Source organism: Chamaea fasciata, unplaced genomic scaffold, assembly GCF_029207755.1.
Source record: "Chamaea fasciata isolate MVZ Bird 193981 ecotype frontalis unplaced genomic scaffold, bChaFas1.0.hap1 SCAF_12, whole genome shotgun sequence".
In the NCBI taxonomy this organism is placed as follows: Eukaryota; Metazoa; Chordata; class Aves; order Passeriformes; family Sylviidae; genus Chamaea; species Chamaea fasciata.
In genome coordinates this window covers 22,180,027-22,202,221 of record NW_027094097.1, presented here as the reverse complement: position 1 = coordinate 22,202,221, position 22,195 = coordinate 22,180,027, and the positions used below count along the sequence as shown (strand labels likewise).

The window sequence follows — 22,195 nt, the reverse complement described above, 5'->3', positions numbered from 1 at the left end:
AGCGGGTGAGGCTCGACCTCCTGTTCCTTTGCAGGTGATTTAAAATGGCTCTGGGGAGTGCAAGCGACCTGGCCCGCAGCAAACAGGCGCTTGCCGTGGCAGTTCTGGCACAGCAGTTTGGGCACAGCAGTTTGGGGACAGCAGTTTGGGCATGGCACTTTTGGCACGGCAGTTTTGGCACGGCAGTTTTGGCACAGCAGTTTGGGCTGGCAGTTTGCACAGCATTTTTTCATTTTTGCGTGGCAGTTCACACAAGCAGGCCGAGCAGAAAGGCTGCAGCCACCCACCCTCCTTGTGTAGCGGGCTGTGTCTTTTGGTTGGTTTTGAGGTGCTTGCCTTTTTTTTCCTTTCATCTTTCTGCCTTTTTTTTTTTCCCCCAGCAAGTTTACAAATGATCAAAAGTCATTGCTGCTGCTGCCGCCAGCAAGAGTGTACTATCTCAAACAGAACCCCCCAGGAAGGACACAGCTGTCCAGGCCCCTGGCTGCAGGGAGGGTCTGAGCCTGGTGTTAATATCAGAGGATAATGTGAAAGACACCTGCGTGCAGTGTGAGCAGGTGAATGATCTGCTCTGTCTAGTGGCAGAAGGTAAGGAAGAAGTGGGAAGGCTGAGGAGCATTAGGGAGAGCGAAACAAAAATAAACTGCTGGAGTTACACCCTTCCAAGCCCGAGAGAAGCTCAGCAGGAGTCAGAGGAGCCCTGCCCTTCTTGTGATCAGGCAGAAGGAGAAGACCTAGGAGACAGTGGGGAATGGGGATGGGCTTCTGCTGAGGAGGTAATGAAATCCTGTCCTGACCCCCATCACTGCACCCTGACAGAATAGGTATGAGGCCCTGGATCCAGAGGCTCAGACAGATGACACTAAAAGAGAAAATTCTGTCTGGAGACAGCTGCACTTTTTCTGCCAGACAGATCCCAGCCTCAAGTATTACGAAGAAAAGAAGGGTAGTGGTAGTAAGTGAATCCCTTCTAAGGGGAAATGAGGGCCCTGTATATCGAGCGGATCCGTTCCACAGGGAAGCCTGCTGCCTCCCTGGGATCCAGGTACTGGATATCACCAGGAGATTCCCTAAGAACTAAATGAACTTCATCTGTTCACCACTGTCTGGGGGTACAGTGACTGTGAAATAACAGAGTTTTCAACAATCAGTGAAACAAGGAGGGGCATCAACAAAACTTCCACTCTGGTCTTCTGGAAGGCAGCCTTCGGCCTGTCCAAGAGACTGTTTTGGAGAGGACCTTGGGAAACAGCCTTTACAAACAAAAGGGTCCAGGAAGGATGGACATACTACAAGAAAGAAGTCTCGAAGGCACAGGAACAGACTGTCCCTGTGTGCTGAAAGGTGAGCTGACAGGGAAGACAACGAGCCTGGATGGGCAAGGAGATTTGGAAGGAACTAAGGGGAAAAAAGAGGGCGTATCGCCTTTGCAAAGAGGGGCTGGCAACTCAGGAAACGTTGAAGGATGTTGCCAGGTCATGTAGGAAGAAGATTAGGGAGGCAAAAGCCCAATTAGAACTTGAGGAAATCCAGTCATTGCAATCAACCTTTCCTTCCTAAAATGCCATCCTTGGTTGGAGTATAAATGGAACTGGATTGCTGTGCTGAGCTCCTGAAGCCCAGGGACACGCACCCTAATGCCAGGGATGGTTTACTTGGCCTAAACCATTCAAAATCGCCAACACCCCCCTGAGGCCATGCACTAGTTTCAGTCTTGGGCCATGTATCTCACTGAAACGTATCTTTCAAACCAACCTCCTCTTCTCTTCATTGTCGGCTTCCTCAGTAGGAAACATCTTCCACTGGAAGTGGGCTGTGATGTTACTCCTGTTCCTGATGAACATGCTTGTGTGGCTTGCTGTGGTGATGAAAGTCTTCTCAACCTTCACGGAATATGTGCTCAACCCAATGTTGACATCTGCAGCTTCTGCGCGAAGGAATGTGAAGAAACTTTCTTCACCTGGAACAAAGCAGAGTCTTTGCTCAGCTAGCTCAGTTGCTGATGGAAGCACAAGGAACAAAGCAAACCACAGGTCACGGAAGAAAGTGTCATAGCTTTTAAATGTATTAGCAGTTCCATGGATCAGTACATTTAGCACGTCCTGACAGCTCTGTGTGTACGGCGTGAGGATGTCCTGGCCACCTCCTTAACCACCTTATTTCTGAGAGTGTTTGTAGAGATTTGGCCCCAAGGTGACAGTATGTACAGTGGGATTTGTCAGATGTGCTCAGGTGACCCACTCAGATCACTGGGATTTCTGCATCAAAGTCCTTCAGGTGACACTGAGGAGCCCTGGTCAATCCTGGCTTGCCGAGGTCTCCCCTGCGCATCCCACGAGACTCCTGCCTCTCCTGATCCCTTGGATCCCTTGTTGCTGACAAGCAAATATGCCTGGGGGCATGTGGGCAGAAAAAGGAGACCCAGAGGAACAGGTGAAGTGACAGCCCACAGCAGGAGGGGACACAGGAGAGGAAACACAACCAGCCTGGCTTTGCAATATGACAAACCACTACAAAATGAACACCATAAAAATCATCACCGTCATCTCCCTGTCCAAACCCACAGCCCCATCAGTCTTGCAATATTTTATATTGTTCTGATCTCAAAAACCAAGATGGAGCATTTCAGATTAAATAAAAAAGGACAAGGAAAGATTAATAAGTACAGAGCAGCTTCTATACGAAGACTGAATGGGATTCCTCAGTCTAGAAATCAAATGGGAGATGAGAGAGGTTTGCAACAGCATGAACGGCCTGGGAAATGGGGACGAGGAAAAATTTGTCTTGATTTGTCACCATACAGGAACTTGAGGGCCTGAAGGTGTTATTAGGCAAAAACTACATAGATGCGTAGAGGGCAACATAGTAAAAGGGTCTGTGACAAGCCAGTGGAAAAGCGGCATACAGGACAGAGGTGTGCAAGAAATACACTGCATTGGAGAGAGTCTGACGGAGACCTCGCAGCTCACATACAGCACTGCCCAGGAGTAAAATAAAACTTCACCCAGGCGTAGCCACACAGTAGTGGAGAATCAGGGTTCCTCCTTCCTCCACTCAGCAACACCCAGCAAAACAGAATTCCAAAAATCTTAGCCCTGTTAGGGGGGATCCACTTTATCAACCATTTAAACACCAACTACTTCAGTTTTCTTTGGGGCAGAGCTGGAACAGAGAAGGTACATCTAGAGGGAATTGAGGGGGATGAACAGGGAGTGATGGTGGAGAACTGTCCTGTGTCCCGTGCGTTGCCCAGCACTCACCTGTGCAGCGCGCCACCAGGGACCCGAAATGGTCACCGCTCGTCAGCGGGTGAAATCCCACTGTCACCTGCATGGTGTGACCAGGGCCCAGAATTCCTTCAGCTGGAACCACGGAGAAAGGACTGCAACACAAAGAGAGAGATCAGGACTTGGGGGGACATCTGGCCATGACATTCCTTCTGCAGTGCAGGTCACTTCAGCTCACTTGGGCAAGCAGGGAGCAAACAAACTACAGCCAAGACAGACGGAACAGCCAGGATCAGAAACAGCTACTGACCCACTTCTGAGGAGATCCAGCCCTCAGAAGATCCTGTGGGATAAAACGACCTAATCCCCCCCATACTCGGCATCCAGCCTTCTGACTGCCAGCAATCCCATCAGAGAATGGTTTGTGGAAAGCACAGAGAGAGTTAAGAGCTATCTGCATGCATAACTTGATACTGACTGCCTCAGGAATTTCTCTTTTCCTGCTACCTATAAACCTCCTCTCAAGAGATGCAAATGTTAGGGCACTACCTCTCTTGTGAGATTACAGCCTAGGAATCAGACAGGGAGAAGGAACTTTCCCTTGAAGACCACGGAATAATTACTGTTGAATTTGCAGCGTGGCTCTTTGGTTTATTTTACCTTGAAAAGATCCTGAATTAGCACATTTTATCAGCATTTCAATGAAAGCTGCTCTACAAAAAGGAGCAATCAAAACTCTGAAAGAGTGCAAATGCAGATTAGAGCAATACAGTGACATGGAAACAAGACCCAAAAGGAGGATGCCATTTACAATCTGAAGGATCCAATCCCAGCTCTATGAAGCACCATTAGCAGGAGCACATCGAGGAGGCAGAACAGGAGGGTTTTGTGTATTTACCAGTAGTGCAATCTGGGACCCTGGGTTGTCATCCAGGCTGGTAACTGTTTGCTTGGCTCACCAGACAAACTCTGTGCAATGTGTTGGAAATAATTACGCAAATGTCTTGGTGCACTTTGGATGTAACAGGAGCAATTAGGATTGGTCACCAGGCGAACAGTTCTTGCCTGACAAACACAAGACTCCGTGTTTTGATGCTCAGGGACAGCTCAGGTGAAATGTGCTTCTGCCCAGAAGTTGCTGGGCTTTGTGCTCTTCCACAGCCCCACCGAGGAAACAAAAGTTCCTCAGTGCTTTGCTGGTGGTCAATCTGTCCACAGAAAGGGTGTTCTGGGGAGTTTGGTGCTGAACTTATCACACACAAAAATATAGAGAACATCTGGCAAGCTGAATTTCATTCATGTCAGTAGTGACAGCTGATGAACTTGCTTCAGGTTCTGCTCACTAAGGACCTATTGCTGCAGTTATGGGCCTGACCTGCTCCATTACCACTAGTGAGAACATCACTAGTGGCTGATGGAGAAGCCTTGGGCCAGCAATGTTTATGTGCTGGATGTGAGACTTTGGGGAGAGAGGAGGAAAGACAAGGCCCCAGCAGCCCCGGAGCCCGATTACTGTACGAGCTCCCACATCTGCCCCGAGGGTGAGCCAGCACTGCTGCAGGTCTCTGCTGGGGCTTGGGGGATCGGTGCTTGGTGTGGGCAAGGCACAGGAGTTTTTTCTTATTATTTTGTCAGAAATTTTGCCAGAAAGAGAAGCTGCCAGTTAAGGGAGTCCCTGGCCACACTTCAGCACTACCTTCCCTTCCCTTCCCTTCCCTTCCCTTCCCTTCCCTTCCCTTCCCTTCCCTTCCCTTCCCTTCCCTTCCCTTCCCTTCCCTTCCCTTCCCTTCCCTTCCCTTCCCTTCCCTTCCCTTCCCTTCCCTTCCCTTCCCTTCCCTTCCCTTCCCTTCCCTTCCCTTCCCTTCCCTTCCCTTCCCTTCCCTTCCCTTCCCTTCCCTTCCCTTCCCTTCCCTTCCCTTCCCTTCCCTTCCCTTCCCTTCCCTTCCCTTCCCTTCCCTTCCCTTCCCTTCCCTTCCCTTCCCTTCCCACTCCTGCCCCATGTTACATACTCCTGCCCTCAGATGGCAGGATGCGAATAACACTCCTGGGAGTGACTTCAGGCGTTGCATGAGAAAGAAGATATCTTCTTATTTTCAAATTACCAGGAGAAGAGGATCCAGCCAAGTTTCAGTTGTCAGGGCTGAAAAACTGAGTGCAAATCAGCCCTTGCATCTCCTACATCCCACCCCAGGCTGTACCCACCAGACTCCTCTGTTCCTGCTGGAGCAGTCATCTCTCATATAGACCTGGCTCCCCAAGACCCAAGGACACAAGCTCTACAGTTAAACTTAACTCCTCTGAATTTCAGTCAACATCACTAAGCTGTTCCCTGAGCCCACAGATAGGAAGGACTGTGAAGGAGACATCCCTGACGCTATAATAACCAAATGAAAACCACTGCCAAGAGATGGGGCTGGCAGGATAAATTTTGGCCTTTTACGGGTTGATTAGAGCAATATAGTGAGTTAATTGTGAGCTGCTCCTTAAGATAGTTCTCATCCTGTTAGATCTACCCTTTCAATGAATCACTACTGCACCCGACAGGCAGAAAAGATAAGGTCATGGAGGGGTTTTAATAGGTTTTCTTCGGCTCTTTAACTAGTCCATTTGTATGTTTGTTTCCTTGTATGGCATCTAAAGACAACTCCAGATCTCCCAACGGCCCCTTGCAATCCCCGGACACTGGTCTTGCTTTGAGCAGTGTATTTGCTCAGACAATTTCCAGAGGTCCCCTCTAGAAAAAGTTATTCTACCTTCTTTTATCTTTTAAAGCAGCCCAATTGCTTTTCACACATTCACTAAATGTCTCATGTTTCTAATACACCTGTGCATATACCTATGGGCATGTGGTGTATTGATAGGCATTAGAGGAGCTTGACATTTATGAAAGTTCCCAATGAAGAATTCATGATCTTTTGGCAAACATTTAACACAAACCAAAATGAAAAAACAGCAGAAACACAGGAACTTCAGAATATATAAAAAGAGATCTCAATGAAAGGGGGCACGACCTTATTCAGAGATTTAAAGCACGTGTTTGAAATTTTAAACTGGCTTTCAAAGGTTCATCACGGAACAGAAGAGAGGACTGATGCCCTCAGCTGACAAGGGAAATCAGATCAGCTTTAAGTAACAGGAACTGCACCGGCTGCCTGCAACACAGCTCATGTTGGGCATCTGATGCAGGGACCACTGGAAAGCCATGTGCCTGTGTCCTCCCAGAGAATGGGTCTGTTTGGCTGACAGTGGTGAGGAACCATTTCAGAAGCTGCTTGTGCTCAGGAGGGCGCAAGCCAGCTACTAACATGTTCCAGCACCCCCCAGGAAATCTGGGACGGAGAAAGCTCAAAGGCTGCATCCTGCTAAGAACACCGAAAGCAAGAGCAGATGCCATCCATCCTGCCCATTTGCAGCCGGCGACGCAGGGCAGCAGCTCCCATGCTCTGGTTCCTTTTGTTGTTCTTTCCCAACTCTGTTATCCCCCAAAGGTGTTTTGCACAAGGACAGATGAGCTGCCTCACCTCTCGGTGCTCAGCTGGTAATGAGCTGCCAGACTACCAGAATTCTCAATCAGCAGACTCTTGCGGGTGCTGCCTTTGACAGGACACTTTGAGAAGTCCAGCTCGTCGGGGAAGTTCAGGATAGCTCGGGCAGGGATGGCCCGAATTGGCACAACTATCCTTTCCTCTCCACTGACGCAGACGAGCTCATGGGAATAAACCTGCAGGAAAAGAAACTGTCTCAGCACAGGTCATTTGGTGCCATCTCCATGGCAGAAGAAAAGCCATTTCCTATATCCCTTCAAGGGTATCAATTTACCTATTCCACCCCCAAATGAACAATAAGTTCTACTAATATCTCACATTTTAAAGGCACCAGTGCACTTTGCAAAACCTATCTCAGTGGCATTAAGCTCTTGTGTCACTTGGGTCATACAGACAACTGCCCTAGGCCACCATAATTTTTACTCTCAATTTTAATGATGTTAAATAATTCCTAAGTCCCTTCTAAGGAACATGGAGCTAGGGAACACAGGACATTCCTCCTTAGGTTACTATATTCCCACTGATTGAGAATAGGACAAAGTGTTAAACTGAATCTAAGCAACAAAAGGAAACTGAGAAAACAGCTGCACCCAAAGAGATCCTGGACCTCTGGCCTGGTGTAGAAATATCTGTTTGCTCAGAACTCCCCTCTAACTTTGCCTCTCCAACCAAGTCACGAGAAGAACAGTGCTAAGAGGTAGCAGGATGCTGTTGGAAAGAGCCTCTCTTTGTTTCCCGGCAAGGCTTCCTCCCTTCCATGCCATGTCCTAAACCCCTCTGTATGAACCAGCCTCCAGATCACAGCGCTGAGAGCAGACTTGCCAGGGCCTCGGCACTGGTGTTCAAACTTGCACGCAAAAGCAGAATTGGCGTGGAATGGGCGCCAGCTGACAGAGCAGCCACAGTGACAGGCATGAAGACAGAGCCGCAGCAGTGTCGCTGCCACCGGCTCTGGGCCCACAGGTCTGCCTGCCTGCAGGCTGTACCTGCCCTACACGAGCTCTTTCAGGCAGGTGTCCAAGTCCCCTGCAGCTCACCAAGCTCCTGCTGACTAAGGGCACCTAGAGCTCAGTGTGCCTGTGCCAGGCTGGGCCCACGGGCACAGCACATCCTCTGCCCTGGCCTTGCAGCCGTATCATGGTCAGCTGTGCTCTGGGACAGCACAGCCCAAGGCTGGAGAACAGAGGGTGTGAAAAAGCACCGTCCTTGCTCCAGCCCCGGGTGAGGCAGGGAAGCTGTGGCCAGTCAGGAAGGAGGAAAGCTCTCTGACCTCTTTGTTCCTCTAGTACTTTGCAGAATAATGAAACCCCTTCCACTATACCTAGAGATGGCCAGACATCTATCAACACCCCTCTATCATTTGCATACTGTTCCCTGGGCATCTTTCTTCCCTTGGGAATGCTCAGAGGAATGTGCAGCGAGGGGAAGCAGGGCCTGTCAGGCCTGGGTGCAGGGCCTGACAGCACATGCCAAGCTGGGACTGGCTGCAGGCTGCCTGCCCACGGCCTGGAGCCAAGCTCACAGCATGGGCTGTACCCAGAGTGCAGGGACAACAATGGCTTTGGAGATAATTCTGTGTTTTGGCTCCTCCAGTCTCACCTTGTTCTCGTCAGGGGTGAAGTGGACGTGCACATTGGTAACGGCGCCTCCTGGCACGGCACGGCATGCATCACTGGGGCCCGCCAGCTGGAAGTAAGGTGAGCTCTCCATGGAGACCTGCACCCTCTGAAGATTCTGCAGGAAAGACATGGAACCATGATTTTGCCACTTGAGGAAACAGGACAAGAGGAGACCTGCCCATGCCCTGGTGACGTCCTTCCTTGACCCCTTTTCTAAAGCCCTTTCAGCTGTGGAGGTACAGGCACAGAATTCCCAATGGTGATCTTGAATCCCTTCTGTCTGGCTCCAGCATTTTGGTCAGGGGCAGTAGGGCAGTGCCTGGTGGGAAGGAAAGGCCGAGCAGGTCAGCACCAGCAGGATGGAGACAGAGCACCTGAACCAAATCATCTGCATATTCAACAGGGCCAAAAACCTGCTGGCTTCTGCCTGCACACAGCTATGCAGTCGTGTTCCACAGAGGGTTTGTGCTACCTGAAAGCATAACAGCACATTATCCCCGGGGAAGGAAGAAATTCCTTTCTAGCAGGTCAGCTTTGGATAGGGCAGTTCTGGGGGATACAGTCATGCAGGCAGACCAGCAAGAGAGGAGACCAAACACTGTGGCCTTACTGGGAATAAAAGCAAACCTGAAAAGCAAAAGAAGGAACACAGCAATCCCTAAAAAAAGGAGACGACAAAGAGAATTTAAAGGGCCAGTAAAGCAGCAAGGAAGAATCATCAACTGATTACAGCAATCACCTCCCCAAAAGTGATGGAAACACAGACAGGCTGTGCCTACTGACTGTGGGCTTCAAAGGCATTTTCCTCCTGGAGAAACGTTGTAATTCTTTAGGGGAATGGTCTCTCGCCTTTTGACCCTTCGAGAATTTCCTCCCTACATGTCCACACCTAATTGGCTGAATGCCAGGACCCTCCCAAAATAGGAGACTAGATAAGACCCCTGGATTTCTTTGTTCTCTCTCTTTCGGCCCCTGGACCCCTTTGAGGAATAATCTGGGGGTAAGAGCCTCTTTTGAAATCTTTTGTCCTGTCCCTTTGGAGATATTCCTCCAAAGCCTCTCCAGAGCTAGCCCTGGCGGGGGGGGACTGCGGGGGCAATATTTCAAAACATGACCAGCACTGACTCACAGTGTGGTTTCAGTATTAAAAGCCAACCTTGGCTCTCCAGGGGTTCTTGCTGCCTGTGCAGGCAAGCTGGGCTGCTGGGCATTCCCGCTTGCAGCCAGCAGGCCAAGTTCTGCTCTCTGGGATACACAGACACAGCAAACATGCATTTTCAACACATACATATCAACCCCTGAGCACCAAAATGCTCTCAAAAAGTCCAAACCAGATGATTTTGACTCCCTCCTGTCTCTTCCCACCAGCCCACTCTTGGCACAAGCCTCATTTAAGAAAATGTTTCCCTGACAGAAATTCAAATGGTCTCAGTTTTCCCCTTTACAGTCCAACACAACTGCTGACATTTTTCAACTTTTTCCCTCTCAACTCTCTTGGGAAACTGCCAAACAGGAGCACATGGCTTTGGATGTGCTGTGGTTCTCCAAAGGGAAAGCAGAGCACCATGTTGCTTTTGGAAAACCTGAGCAGAGCTGGATGAAGCTTAGCAGGAGCCTGGAGTGGCACCTAAAGGCCTCCTACTGCTTCTGCTACATCACTCTGATTCCAGGGCTGTTTCAGAACATTTCCTGCCGTGCCAATGCCACTAATGATAGTGATTCCAGCAGAAAGCGTAGAAGACTCAGCCCCTGAGCTTTGACTCTGAGCTGCACAAAGGGAGCCAAACAGGCTGAGAGAGGCAGAAATTCCTACCAGGAACCAAGATTAACCAAGGAGACACAAGATGTGGTATAGACTCAAGGCAAAGCATGAGAGCAGGTAAGAACTGTATAACCCTCAACATTCCTATCAATCAGAGCTTTCAAAAGAAGGAAACTCCTTTGGGATAGATACCGTCAGCCCATGGGCAAAATCAGGGGAGAATTCCCAGCACAGGAAGATTTCCACCATCTTGCAGAACAAGATGCTGAGACATTTTCTTCTGGATGTGCTGCAGCAGATAACTTGCTTTGCTGTACACTATGGGAATTACACCACTCTTCCAGCACAGTGTTAACGCTCCATGTCCCAGCACTTACCTCGCCCTTATTCATGAGAGACACCACCATTTCATAGACCTCATGAACGACGAAGTTCCGAAATACCACCTCTGGTGGGGAAACGCTAAACGAGCTCTTTTTCCGGGGAGTTGATGACAACTGGAGAGGCAAGAGAGAGCAGGGAGACGTTCAGCTGCTGGGAGGAAGGTTCATGAAGGAGAATCTTACACTGATCCCCACTGAAGTACAGACTCATGGTGAGCACCTCTGCCCAGGCCACACTAGGGAAACAGTAGCTCACCCACCTCTGCTCTCAGCTGATCAAGAGCTGCAGGGCCACACAGAGCAGGCTCGAGCCAAGCTGCTCTTTTGGCACCTATTTCTCCGGGTTTCCTTCTCCAGAATGCCAGGCAGCACTTACCTTGAGGACTGCCCTGTGCCCATGAGGTCACAGAGCTCTGGGGCACTGACTGAGGACTCATGGAGTAAGTAAAACCCATAAATTTACATCAGACTCCATGGGAAACAATTTTGGGATGTCCGTTATTCTGAGACAGGGAAACTGAGGCCCACACAACTGCAAATATCTTTTTTCATCTAGAACTTAGACATCAGTAAGAAGAGAACAGTACCAGAGGAGGTGTGAGAGATGAGGCGATATTTTGCTGAACAATGTCAAAAGGTTATTAAGTTAAAGAATGAAAGTTGTTGGTTCTGTGTGTTGTTTGTGGTTTGGATTTTTTCAGGTTGGTTTGTTGCGTGCTGCTGTGAGCTGGGAGAAGGACGTGGTTGAAGACCTGACCAAAAGGAAGTAGGAGGAGAGGGGAGGGGACAGAAAAGTTGGTGATGAGAGGGGAGGGGACAGAAAAGTTGGTGGTCAGAGAGAATGGAAGTTCCTGAGTACCGTCCAACGGGAAAGGGGCCGGGGACCGCCCCAGGCAGGTATAAAGGGTATAGAAAGATTGCCATTTTGCTGGAGGGTGTCTTTGTTTGTCTCCAGGGGAGACGGAGACACGCCCAGCTCAGTTGAATCGTTACTAATAAACAGTTTTCTTTTGCTTGGATGATTTTGTCCCCGTTAATTGTATTTAAAAGTTAGTGCATTGCTAGCAGAGGTAAAGGCAAAAGTAAAGTAACACAGAAGTTAGGAAAAAGACAAATGAGGTGATCGCTGAATGAGGATAACGTTCAGTTCTTTTCTCAGCAAGTTGGTATCTCCTTTTTAAATGGGTGCTTTCTTGTAATCTGTTATTGCTATCTTATTTAATACCATTGGAGAGCACGTCTGGAATGACACAACAGCAACAAATGCTTCTGGAGCAGAGACATTGCTTTGAGAAAACTCTCCCCTGCTTTGTCTGCCCTCTCCAGACACACTGCTGTCACTCCAGAGACACAAGCAGGAATCCTCCGTGACTTGACAGGAGGCACACTCTGCCCAAGGGAGTGGCTGCAGCACGCTGTCCCCTTAGTCGTGCCCTTCTCTGAGGTGTTCCCAATCCCCCCTCTCCAGGGCGATCCTTAACCACTTTGTTACACATCTCATGCTGCCAATTTCCTGCTCAACTGCCCACCTCGGTCACCTACCCGTTTGGAGTGGGCTTTATACTGAGCCAGCCCTGCAAGAAAAGCAGCTTTAAACACACCTCTAAGCAGGCACGGATCCAGATAAAGCACATCCATTCCCCTCTGCCCAGGGTGAGTCCCCTGTACATCTGGCAGCCTGCAAAATCTAACACCACGTCAGGGTTCCAACCCAAAGCATGAATGCAATGAGTTTTGTTAAATCTGAAGTAATTACTGCAGCTCCTCGGCCTTCAAAGGGCAACGCTGCCACTGCGGAGGGAATCCTATGACCCCAAGCATTTGATGGTGACCGCACCTAAGCAAGAGGCGGCTGTTTCAGCAGGAGAATGGCAAATGGCAATTTTGTGCCTTTGCGTCCCCAGCCTTCCCCCCCTTGTTTTAGCAATGGCAGCTACACTCCAGCAAAGCCCAGCAGCTTCAGCAGAGGTTATTTGTGTTGGCCTGGTGCAGATCAGGACTCCAAGTCCACCACAAGCAGCAGTTTGCAATGACAGGACCTGGACACTGAGATGTTTTGCTGGAGGCGAGCCTGTCACAAGCACACATCCTCTTCAAACTTCACATCAAACAGAAAGAAAAAGAGCAGGAAAAGGCTACCTTTTGACGACTCAGTCTCAGGACTTGAAATGGGCTAATGCTGGGCAGAATACGCCTCCCAGTACTGGCCTGAACCTTCTCCCTCAGGAACGTAGATGGAAGCAGCTGAAAGGCAAAAAAAAACGCAGCAAGAGCCTCAGAGATGCCACTGTTCATATAGGCTTTCTCTTGAACAAGAGGCACTGGTGAATAATTTGTGATCACATAGTCTAGGACAGTCCTGGAAGCCCTGGAAGTTACTTGCTGAAATACTTAGCATCAGTAAATTAATAACACAGAGTAAAATATACATACTCCAACCCCATGGCTCCGTCCCATTAGCTTCTCCATGATTTGATGTGACTTGTTTGGGGATTTCTGCTCTTTGGGCATTTTTTTCCTCTTTAGTTTTATTGGATTGAGGCAGTGACCTTTTCAGAGAGTGGGGTGGAGCTCTCAGCACTCCCCTAACTCCATTCCTGCACAACACTCAAAACTCACAGCAAGGAGATAGCACTGCTGGGCGAGTCCAAGAGACGCAAGAAAGCAAAGTTGTACCAAGAGTGAGGTGCACAGGAATGTGTCCAAGTTTTAGTTCTCTCCGTTAATTGGCTTTGGTTTTCTCTGCCTGGGCTCACAGATCCCTCCGCAGAAGAAAACAGAGGGATCTCCTTGACAGAGCCTCAGCCGTGGGGTATCTTCAGTCAAGTGATCTCCCAACAGCCAAGGCACCATTGCGGCCCTGACTCTGCTGCCTGCAGGGCTGGATCTGTGCCCCACACAGGAGAGGAGAGGGAACAGCTGCTTTGGAACCTCTTCAGGCTGGGACCAGCCGCGTCTCTCAAGGCTTTGGGCAGAGTTTGAGCTTCCCCCCCACATGCCCAAGGGCAGGCTGGTCAGAGCAGCACTGGTGAGTGTCCACCTGACAGAAGGAATGACTGTGACCAAGGGGAGGGAAAGGAGCAGGTGCTCAGGGCTTCAGCTTCACAGAGGTTTAACTTGGCTGCGGTGGCAGAGCCAGGCAAGCTGGACTGTCCCTGAAGCAACACACGGTGTTCCCTACTGCACCAGGACAGCCCCACCAAGAGGAGCACGGCACAGAGAGGTGGGGACGGGGTCTGCAGCTGGACAGTGCTGCTGGACAACGGGCAGGGCAGGGAGAGGAGGGACACCAGGGGAGTTTCCAGCCTTAGCACAGCCCCAGTGGGTACTCACTTTAACAGACGCCAGTTTTTCTCTTAACAAAGAACGAGGTGGTGGTGGTGGTGGTGTCTTCTTCGAGAATCCAGAAGCCATTTTGAAGGGAGGATGTCGTAGATAAGCGACAATGCTTCACCTGGAAGGAGCAACAATGAAAGTCTGAAAATGCATACCCCAATTCATGGCAGACTCAAGGGATATACTGGTGCTAAAAATTTTACATTACTTAAAGGTAGCTAAGTGCTTGTTTGGCACAAGTAGCTAGTATTGTTAGACCTCTAGTGGGACTGTATTTGAGGACTATATGGCTATGTTGTGCACTTCAAAGATGGATCATACTGAAACCTGGAGCCAAGAATCTGAACATTAATGATAGATAGAACAAAGCTGTAGCTTAAATATTACTTAAAAACAGCTCAAGTGGACCTCCTCTTCTTTAGGCTGAAGAACCCCTGCTCTCTCAGCTGCTCCTCACAGGACTTGTGAGAGACTGGAATGTCATGGCTAATGGCTGAAATAGTGTCATAAAGGAATTTTTGCCCTTTGTGACAAAGCTGTATAAAGAAGCTGCGAGCACCAAAGCCCACCCTTGCTTGAAAATGCTTCCTGAGTGGAACTTTGGACGGTGAGTTAAGCCACCTAAGGGAAACTGAGACAAGATAAAGGTGACACTATTGTCCCACTACCTCAGGTCTGGGGAGGAGTAAACAAGGCTCAGGGAGAAACATGTATCCACAACAAAACCAAACCCAGCAGCTGTCCTGAAAATCAGCTCTGTCTGGGGAAGTCATAGCCACAGACTCATCTGCTGAGGCCAGGCTTGCACACAAACCTCCCATCAACAGAGAGGGAAGGAGGAAATTTTGGGGGTGTGGTGTAACCTCTGCTCAGAGGCAGTGGACACCCATCCTCCCTCACACAAACGGGCTCAGCTCTAAAACCCCCACTCCCAGAAGGCCACATCCAAGGGACATTGCCGTGAGGGGCAGCTGAGGGGGTGTCACAACCCATCAAAGACCTCCAAAGTGCCCCCAGACCCACGCCTGAGGCCTTGCACCAGGTGACTGCACGGGATGCAAAGTAACAGACCTGAAAATCCAGAACCCAATTCATGGCAGACTCCAAGGATATGCTGGTGCTAAAGGTTTTATATGAGTTGAAAGTAGCAAGAGACAGAGTCAAACTTGCCCTGCCCCAGGGAGGTACCTGGGCAGTCCCACCTTGCCCAAATCTGTACGAATCCATTGGACTCTTATGTTTTGTCACACCTCAGCACAGAGAAGACTAGAAGAGGATTTAATGGTATGCCGATGGGTTCCATGGAATGGTGATATTTTCGACCTTAATCAGTCTCTGTCACTCTCTTTCTGTCCCTCTCCCCAATCCCCCTCCTCCCCTTTTCTATTTCTTTCTCTCTCTCTTCCTCACATTTGCTGTTACATTAAATCCAGACTATTGATTTTGGCATATGGTCTCGTTTGCACCTGAATTCAGATGCATTTTCCTAATAATGTTAACAACCAGATCATAACAATCCACTGAAACTTGAACAGAACTCATTCACCTTTAAGCAGTTTAAGTAATCACTACAGGAAAAAATGTATAGACTAGTGTATTTAGGAGATGTTGCATTTCTTCAGTAAAAAGAGAGCACAATCATTGCACCATATATTGTTCACCCACTCGGCTGTACGTGCCACCGAACTGCTACACCAGAAGACTGGCATTATCACATCCTGTATTTCCCTTTGGCATTCTTTTTCAGAGCACAGATGCGACAAAACCAAAAACCTCAACTTTAGTCAGTCTTTACCTTCAAAGGCAATTCAGGACTCGCTCGCAGAGACAGAGTCCCCGCGAGTTCAGGACTCGCTCGCAGAGACAGAGTCCCCGCGAGTTCAGGACTCGCTCGCAGAAACCAATGTTCCGCCGACAATTCACCCGGCAAATCGCCCAGTGAAGCCGCCCGCAGGCGCCCAGGCTGCAGCGCCCAGTGCGGAGCGCGCCGTGAGGCAACTGAGGGCGCACGGCGGCCACAGCCGTGGTTACCTTCGCGGCTCCCGGGCAACCGCGGCGACGATTGTGACGGCCGCGCCGGGCCGAAAAGGGGCGCCGGGCGGACCTCGTTCCCGCCTCGGCCCCCGCCTGCTGCAGCCTTCCTCGGTTCCCCCTCGGGCCCCGGCAGGAGCGGCAGGAATCCGCCCCGGGGCCCGGAACGGGACGGGCGCGGCGCCAGAGGCTCGCAGCCAGCTCCGAGCTGCTCCCTCACAGCGGGAAAAACGCGGGAACTCAACAGTCCGTGTGCAGCGCAGAGTGCAAGTGGGAATCGGAGAGCTGCAGGTCCTGGGCGCTAACATTTGGCTTCTCGTTCTTCGTAGGGACACGCAAGCAGCGGAAGTGATTTCCTGGTGTAATGGTTTAGCACCTAAGCAGCAGCCAGGAATTAGTGCTCCAGAAGACTGACGTTATCACATCCTGTATTTCTCTTTGGCCTTCTCTTTCAGAATACAGATGTGCTAAAAGAAGAAGTACAATATTTATCAACCTCTATCTTCGAATGACGTGCGAGACTGATTTTCAGCTGTATTCCCAGCATTGTAATAAAAACACACTAGAACCGTAATTGTTGCAAGTTCCCTACTTGCAGTAAACTCGAGGTTTTAATATTCTTTCCAAGCTTATCTGTAATATATAGGTTTATATATTTGAAAGAACTTAGGTTTGTTAAATTACTGCACACTACTTCATGCTGCTGAACAATAGCACAGATTGTTTGTGTCTTCAGCAGAACTGGTTTGTCTTAGTAAAAAGACTTAGAAGTGAAAAACTTTCCGAGTTACCCGGAATTAAGAGAGTACTTTTGAAAACAAAGGAGGGAAGAAAAGATCAACCCTATTAGTTTACGGTGTTTCCAAGTCTACTACTCTGTACAGCCTAAGGAAGCTCTAAAGGAATAAGGGAAGAGAGATCTCACAGACACGTTATCCAAAGGTGTATGGAAAACCTTCGCACGGAGTCCCTGACCAGCCGCTTCAAAGACTCGGTGATAGAAGAGCAACAGAGGATTGAACAAAGGCAGACAAATTTCCAATTCAAGTCAAATTACAAGTTATTTTATTTTCAGCTGGGGCTGCAGACTGCATGCTGTTCACTATCCTGGGGGTTCAGAAGGTCCTGCAGCATGGCTGAGCCATGAGACTTGTGGACTAGAATTATAAAAAGGTGAAGCCAAACATTTCTTATGCACCTCCATTGCATTACCAACTCGGCACCTTAAAAATGGCTTTGCTCTTTTAATGGAAGTTTCTAGCTGGAATTGAAGGGTTTTTAATTGTTGAGAAGCTCTCAGTAGAAACAAATATTTTTGCTGGGTACCCGTGGTGGGTAGGTGCCTGATAGCTGGCGGTGGAGTCATGTGCATGTACTTACATTTAGATCTCTGAAGTATTCATTATAGTCAAGAGCATATCCAACCACAAATTTATCTGGAATTTCAAAGCCTACATCTGTAAGAAAACACAGTTCTTTTTATATCTGTGGTGTAAGTAGCTTTTAAGTGCAGAGTTTGTATTCGACACATACTTGAGCAAAGAGTAATTGGCATCATCTCTTTCGGGGCGCTTCCTTAAGAATCTGAGTTGTAAATTGATGACACAGGTTAGAATCTAAACCATTCCCATCAGTCAGTTTATAATTAAGGTATTAAGAGAATGATTTTTATTAATAAAATAATTGTTTAAAACCTAGTTATGAGTTAGTCCTGGGAGAGGAGACAAGGAATGAGATTTCACTTGAGTGAAAATAGATGAAATGTGATTCAGTAGGACTTTCCAGTTTGGAAACAAGGCAAGTTTAATAATGCAGAGTCAAAACAAATGTCCTCCAGGGTCAAAGCAAAGCAAAGCAAAGCAAAGCAAAACAGTTAAGGTTTGATTCTGTTTCTACTATCAAATAGTTGAATTTGTGTATCAAATAGCTAAACCTGCACTCAGGCCAAGCAGGGAAAAAATGTGGTCATGAGGTCTCAGGATGGCATAGCTGGTCATTACTTCACAAGTTTTGTGTAGTTTTTCCCCATTTCTCTTGGCCTTCATGAAACTTATGTGCCAGTCGTCAGATGTGCTGCCTGAAGTGAAACTGTAAGACTGTGTTTTGGAAAATACAGAAAAAAAGTACCAGAAAAACACCATACTTACAGTCTGGTCTGTAACCTGGACTCTGACATGTCCTTTTAATGAGCAGGCTGTAAGGCAGAGCAGAGACAGTTGGTTTTTAAATTATGTCTTACTCTAAGCTGTAAACTTCCTTCTCCCACACCTCCCCATAAGCTTCTAAAATCATGCACTTCAAACAGTGAGAGTATTGCACAGAAAAAGCAGTGGTCAGCCTCGTAGTGGAGGGAGAAGCAAAGGCTCTGATCTAGGTTCATTCTCCGTGTTCAAGTGGCTCTACTTTGTATTCAGTTCCCTTCGATCCTGTGTCTCGGATCATTGCCCTTCCATGTAGCAATGCCTCAGGACACTAGAATAGCACAGAGGGGGAAGCATGATCTACCAAAAGCAGATTTAGAATGCTACTTGAAGTCATCTTCCAAGTGCTGACAGACTCTTAGATTCTGGTAACTTCTACGGTTGAGAATATTAACAAAGATTCTGAGTGTTGTCATTCTAGTATTGAGGCAACTGAGGTGGTGTTAGAAAACCTATGGAAAGAGATGAATTTCCTTCAAACATAAAATAAGAAACAGGGAATCCATGAGACTTTATGGACTACACAGAAAGAGCCATAAAACCTTATTTTATTCATTTGAGCAGTGAAGATGGTAGTGCACGGGTAAATTTCCCAGTCTCTTTAAGAAACACTTAATATTTCAGCAGCTGGATGAGGATTACTTCCTGCATTTATTTCCTTTCACCCCAAACTTCAAGCCAAACAAGCACCTGTCAGCATACACTGACGATTCACCCAAATGATTTGAATATGTCAGTTAGTAGCTATATCCTTGTACCTTACAACTTTAACCATCCTGGGTTTCTTGTCTTTTATTTTTGACACCAGTGCTTTCATTGTTCTACCAGTCTCAATAATGTCCTGAAAGAGATAAAAAAATAAATTATCCTTCAAGTTTGAAAGGAAAACCAGACTGTCAGTAGACTAAATTAGAGCATACCAACCCGGCAGCACAGTAGCATAATTAATTATTATGTTACATGTAATATGTATTAATTTGAAAAGAAGGGAGAAAAAAAATCCATGTCATTCCACCCCTCCTTCAGTCATTACTTACCTCTACGACTAACACATTCTGGAAGACATTATATAGGAAGAGAAGGGAAAGAAGAGAAAAGATTTAAATGGCAATTTCCAGCAAATTCTACAGCCAAAAAAAGCACACTAAAACCCTCAGTTACAAGGAAGTTGCACTGATTTTCAAAGGAGGTCGACATTTGAACTATTGACTTGACTCTGGTGATTTCTGAAGAGTCGAAATTTCTGTATTTATGAAAGCTTAAAATATGGTGATAAAGGCACCTATGTCAGGTCTAGATATCGCTCTATGTATAGCACTAGTATTGTAGAGCCACACGGAACGAGTCAATTCAGCATGGTTCCTTCCTGGGGGTTCTGGGATGAAATGGGGACTAGGATCTTGGGAGCACTCATTACTGATCACTTCAAGTTTCCATTGAGATCAGTGGGAATTATTCTCTGTTTCAAAGCCCAGCATTTTAAATCAGTGTTAGGTGGCTGGAAGTATGCAGTACCAAAATATTAATAAAGATGGATTTCCTGGAAAATACACAAGAACAGTTGTTTCCCTTTAAAAGACAAAGATACTAATTCATACCTTCCCATTTAGTGTAGACAGTTCCTCTCCAACAAAACTGATTTTTTCTGCAGGTGAATCATTCTAGAAGGACAAAGAAGAGATGGAAGTCACATAAACATGCCCAACAGTGTTATCCTGTATTTGTTTGAAAGGTGTGCTGCTCTTGCTATTTTGCAAGAGGAGGGAGTTTGAGATCTGCCCCTGCCTTCGTCATGTTGAGTGTTCTGCTCTATGTTTATTCCAGTGAAGGTATAATCTCCGCCCTTTGGGGCAGATCAGTAAATCAGTTCCTTTTTAGTAGGTAATTTGAACAGAATGGATACATGAACTCAATTTTTGTGGGGTTCTCATGCGAAGTACCACTATTTAGAATGCCAGTCTATGGAGAGAATCAATTTTCCAAAGAAAAGAAAGCTGCTTACACAGTAGCTTTTTATTCTGACAAAATCCACGGTAACAGGCACAGACTTGTCACCATTTTGATTTAGTGCTTTTATATGATCCAGCAAATCAGCAAAGAATTTGTAGCCTCCTTTAAGGACACAGAGTGCAACAATGTGGTGACTTCCCATGTCTTGCAGGATATCTCTAGCCAAACGTTCTGTCCTGTGAGGAAAAAAAAAAAAAAAAAAGTGTTCTGTATATCATAGTTGTTTGTCCATATATTAAGCAATGTTCAAGTAAAAATTCTGATCTTGCTGTTAGGTTTCTATAACTAGCAGAGTGTGACCACAGAATGTCGTAGGAAAGTTAGTTATGTATTTGCACAGCACAAGCTGATTTAATCCAGAAACCTCAATATTGCAGGATAGGTGGGCTTAAAGATCTTTGAGGGAACATGGAAGGTTAACTGGGCTTGTAGAGGAATCCTCTCCATAAACCCCTCTCGTACTAGACTTTAGGACAGAAGGGTTGGGGCTGCAGGGTTTCCATGTTTCTCATGGGCTGCACAGGGCAGGACCTCAGTCTTTTCTTTTGGAGAGACAAAAATTGGCACCACTGTCCCTATTCTTTTCTGTTTACCCTCATACCTGTCCAGGATGAGACCATGAGGAATGAAGACTCTCTCTAAATCTTCTTCGTAATGCTTAGGAATGCAAAACAGATTTTTGTTGTAGCCACTTTCCTCATCTCTTATCTGCAAAGAAAATTCAAGTAGTCTAAAACCAGCAACAAAGCCATACAAGAAAAAGCTTTCAGTCTCTGATAGCGCGAAGAAAAAAATCCTCCTCCCCAATATTATGTCAAAATAAAAACATTTCTGAGAATTTTTAATCTTTCTACTAGAACAATTCACAATCTGATAATTCAGGAGCTGGTGGCTGAGTTGTGAATGGATAACAAATACTTTGCCCCAGTCATTATGAAATAAATTCTTGGCCATGGTCAACTCATTAAAAAAGCCACCCAAAACAGTAACAACCTCCCCTCTTGCTCCATTTGCCCTTCTTGCAGAGCTCAGTAGCTTGCTCGTGTGGTAGACTGTCGCCAGTAGGGACACGAAAGAACCACACTCACCCGACAGGTTGAAGTGAGCAAAGAAAAAAGGGCCGTTTATTGTCATTTTTGGGTTTAAATAGGATTTGGAGATTTGTCCAGGATTGGAGGACAAAGGGGACACCCCTCTGACCCCAATGGTCATCTCAGAAGTCCATCACATATTGGTATGTGAAAACAATCTACTTGTTTATGTTACATCCGTGAGAAACTCCACTAGAAATATGTAAACAGTCATCAGAAGGCTGAAAATCAGGGCGACATCTCACCCTTTTTGTGTTAGAAAAAGGAAAAGAAAAATGTACAATGTTCAGTCTGTGCCTTTGGAAGGACCATCAGAGTGAACACTCGCATCGTCTGTATCGGAGTCATCACTCAATGGTTCATCCACTTGCTGTCTTTCATTTTGGTCACCGTGTCCGGCTTGCCTGTCGGTCGGATTCTGCCTTTGAGGTCGCAGGTCCGGACGAACACACTTCGTAGGTACCCAGCGTACTCCAGTATCTGTGGGTACACACGCATACCCACGCCCCGAAGCGATAGGGCCATAGGGACCTTCCCACTGCTTAGTGACTAAATGTCGCACCCAAACTTTCGCCCGAGGCTGATGCGTCCCGTCCGATGCCTGCAACGAGAGGTGATGGTTCACCATAATAGGGTTGTTAGAATTCTGTGGCACCGTAAGGTGATTGATAGTGTACAAAGCCTTTGCCAGCCGACTGTGCGGGGTCTCACCCTGCATTAACCGTTTTTGTTTTGGAAGAACCCGCTTCAGAGTACCATGAGCGCGTTCTACAATTGCTTGCCCACTCGGAGAATGAGGGATACCGAACTTGTGCGACGCTCCCCATAGCTGCAGGAACTGCCGCACCTTCTGCGAGGCATAAGCAGGACCACTGTTGGTCTTCACAGCAGAAGGTATGCCTAAAACGGCAAAGGCCTGCCTCCAGCGGGCAATGACATCGCGGGTCTTTTCTCCCGTGTGAGCAGAAGCCCACATTGCAGAGGAGAAAG

At 47.5% G+C, this 22,195-nt stretch overlaps 2 protein-coding genes across 2 annotated transcripts in view; both read right to left on the bottom strand.

Annotated features, from left to right (window-relative positions):
- LOC136295680 (hydrocephalus-inducing protein homolog) overlaps positions 1 to 16,211 on the bottom strand; it is a 74,152-nt gene extending 57,941 nt beyond the window's left edge. The window contains 7 exon segments of the mRNA XM_066194262.1: positions 1,756 to 1,960; positions 3,261 to 3,382; positions 6,749 to 6,948; positions 8,372 to 8,506; positions 10,531 to 10,650; positions 13,870 to 13,984; positions 15,904 to 16,211. Coding sequence (XP_066050359.1) covers positions 1,756 to 1,960; positions 3,261 to 3,382; positions 6,749 to 6,948; positions 8,372 to 8,506; positions 10,531 to 10,650; positions 13,870 to 13,984; positions 15,904 to 16,211 — 1,205 coding nt within the window.
- Positions 16,184 to 22,181, bottom strand: LOC136295679 (hypoxanthine-guanine phosphoribosyltransferase-like). The gene is made up of 9 exons (XM_066194261.1): positions 22,053 to 22,181; positions 21,596 to 21,685; positions 20,716 to 20,822; positions 20,107 to 20,290; positions 19,703 to 19,765; positions 18,863 to 18,945; positions 18,051 to 18,097; positions 17,284 to 17,360; positions 16,184 to 16,370 (listed from the first exon to the last, which is right to left on the bottom strand). The coding sequence occupies exons 1-9, from the start codon at positions 22,179 to 22,181 to the stop codon at positions 16,323 to 16,325; spliced, it is 828 nt and encodes a 275-aa protein (XP_066050358.1). The 3' UTR covers positions 16,184 to 16,322.
- Positions 22,182 to 22,195: the final 14 nt, after the last annotated feature.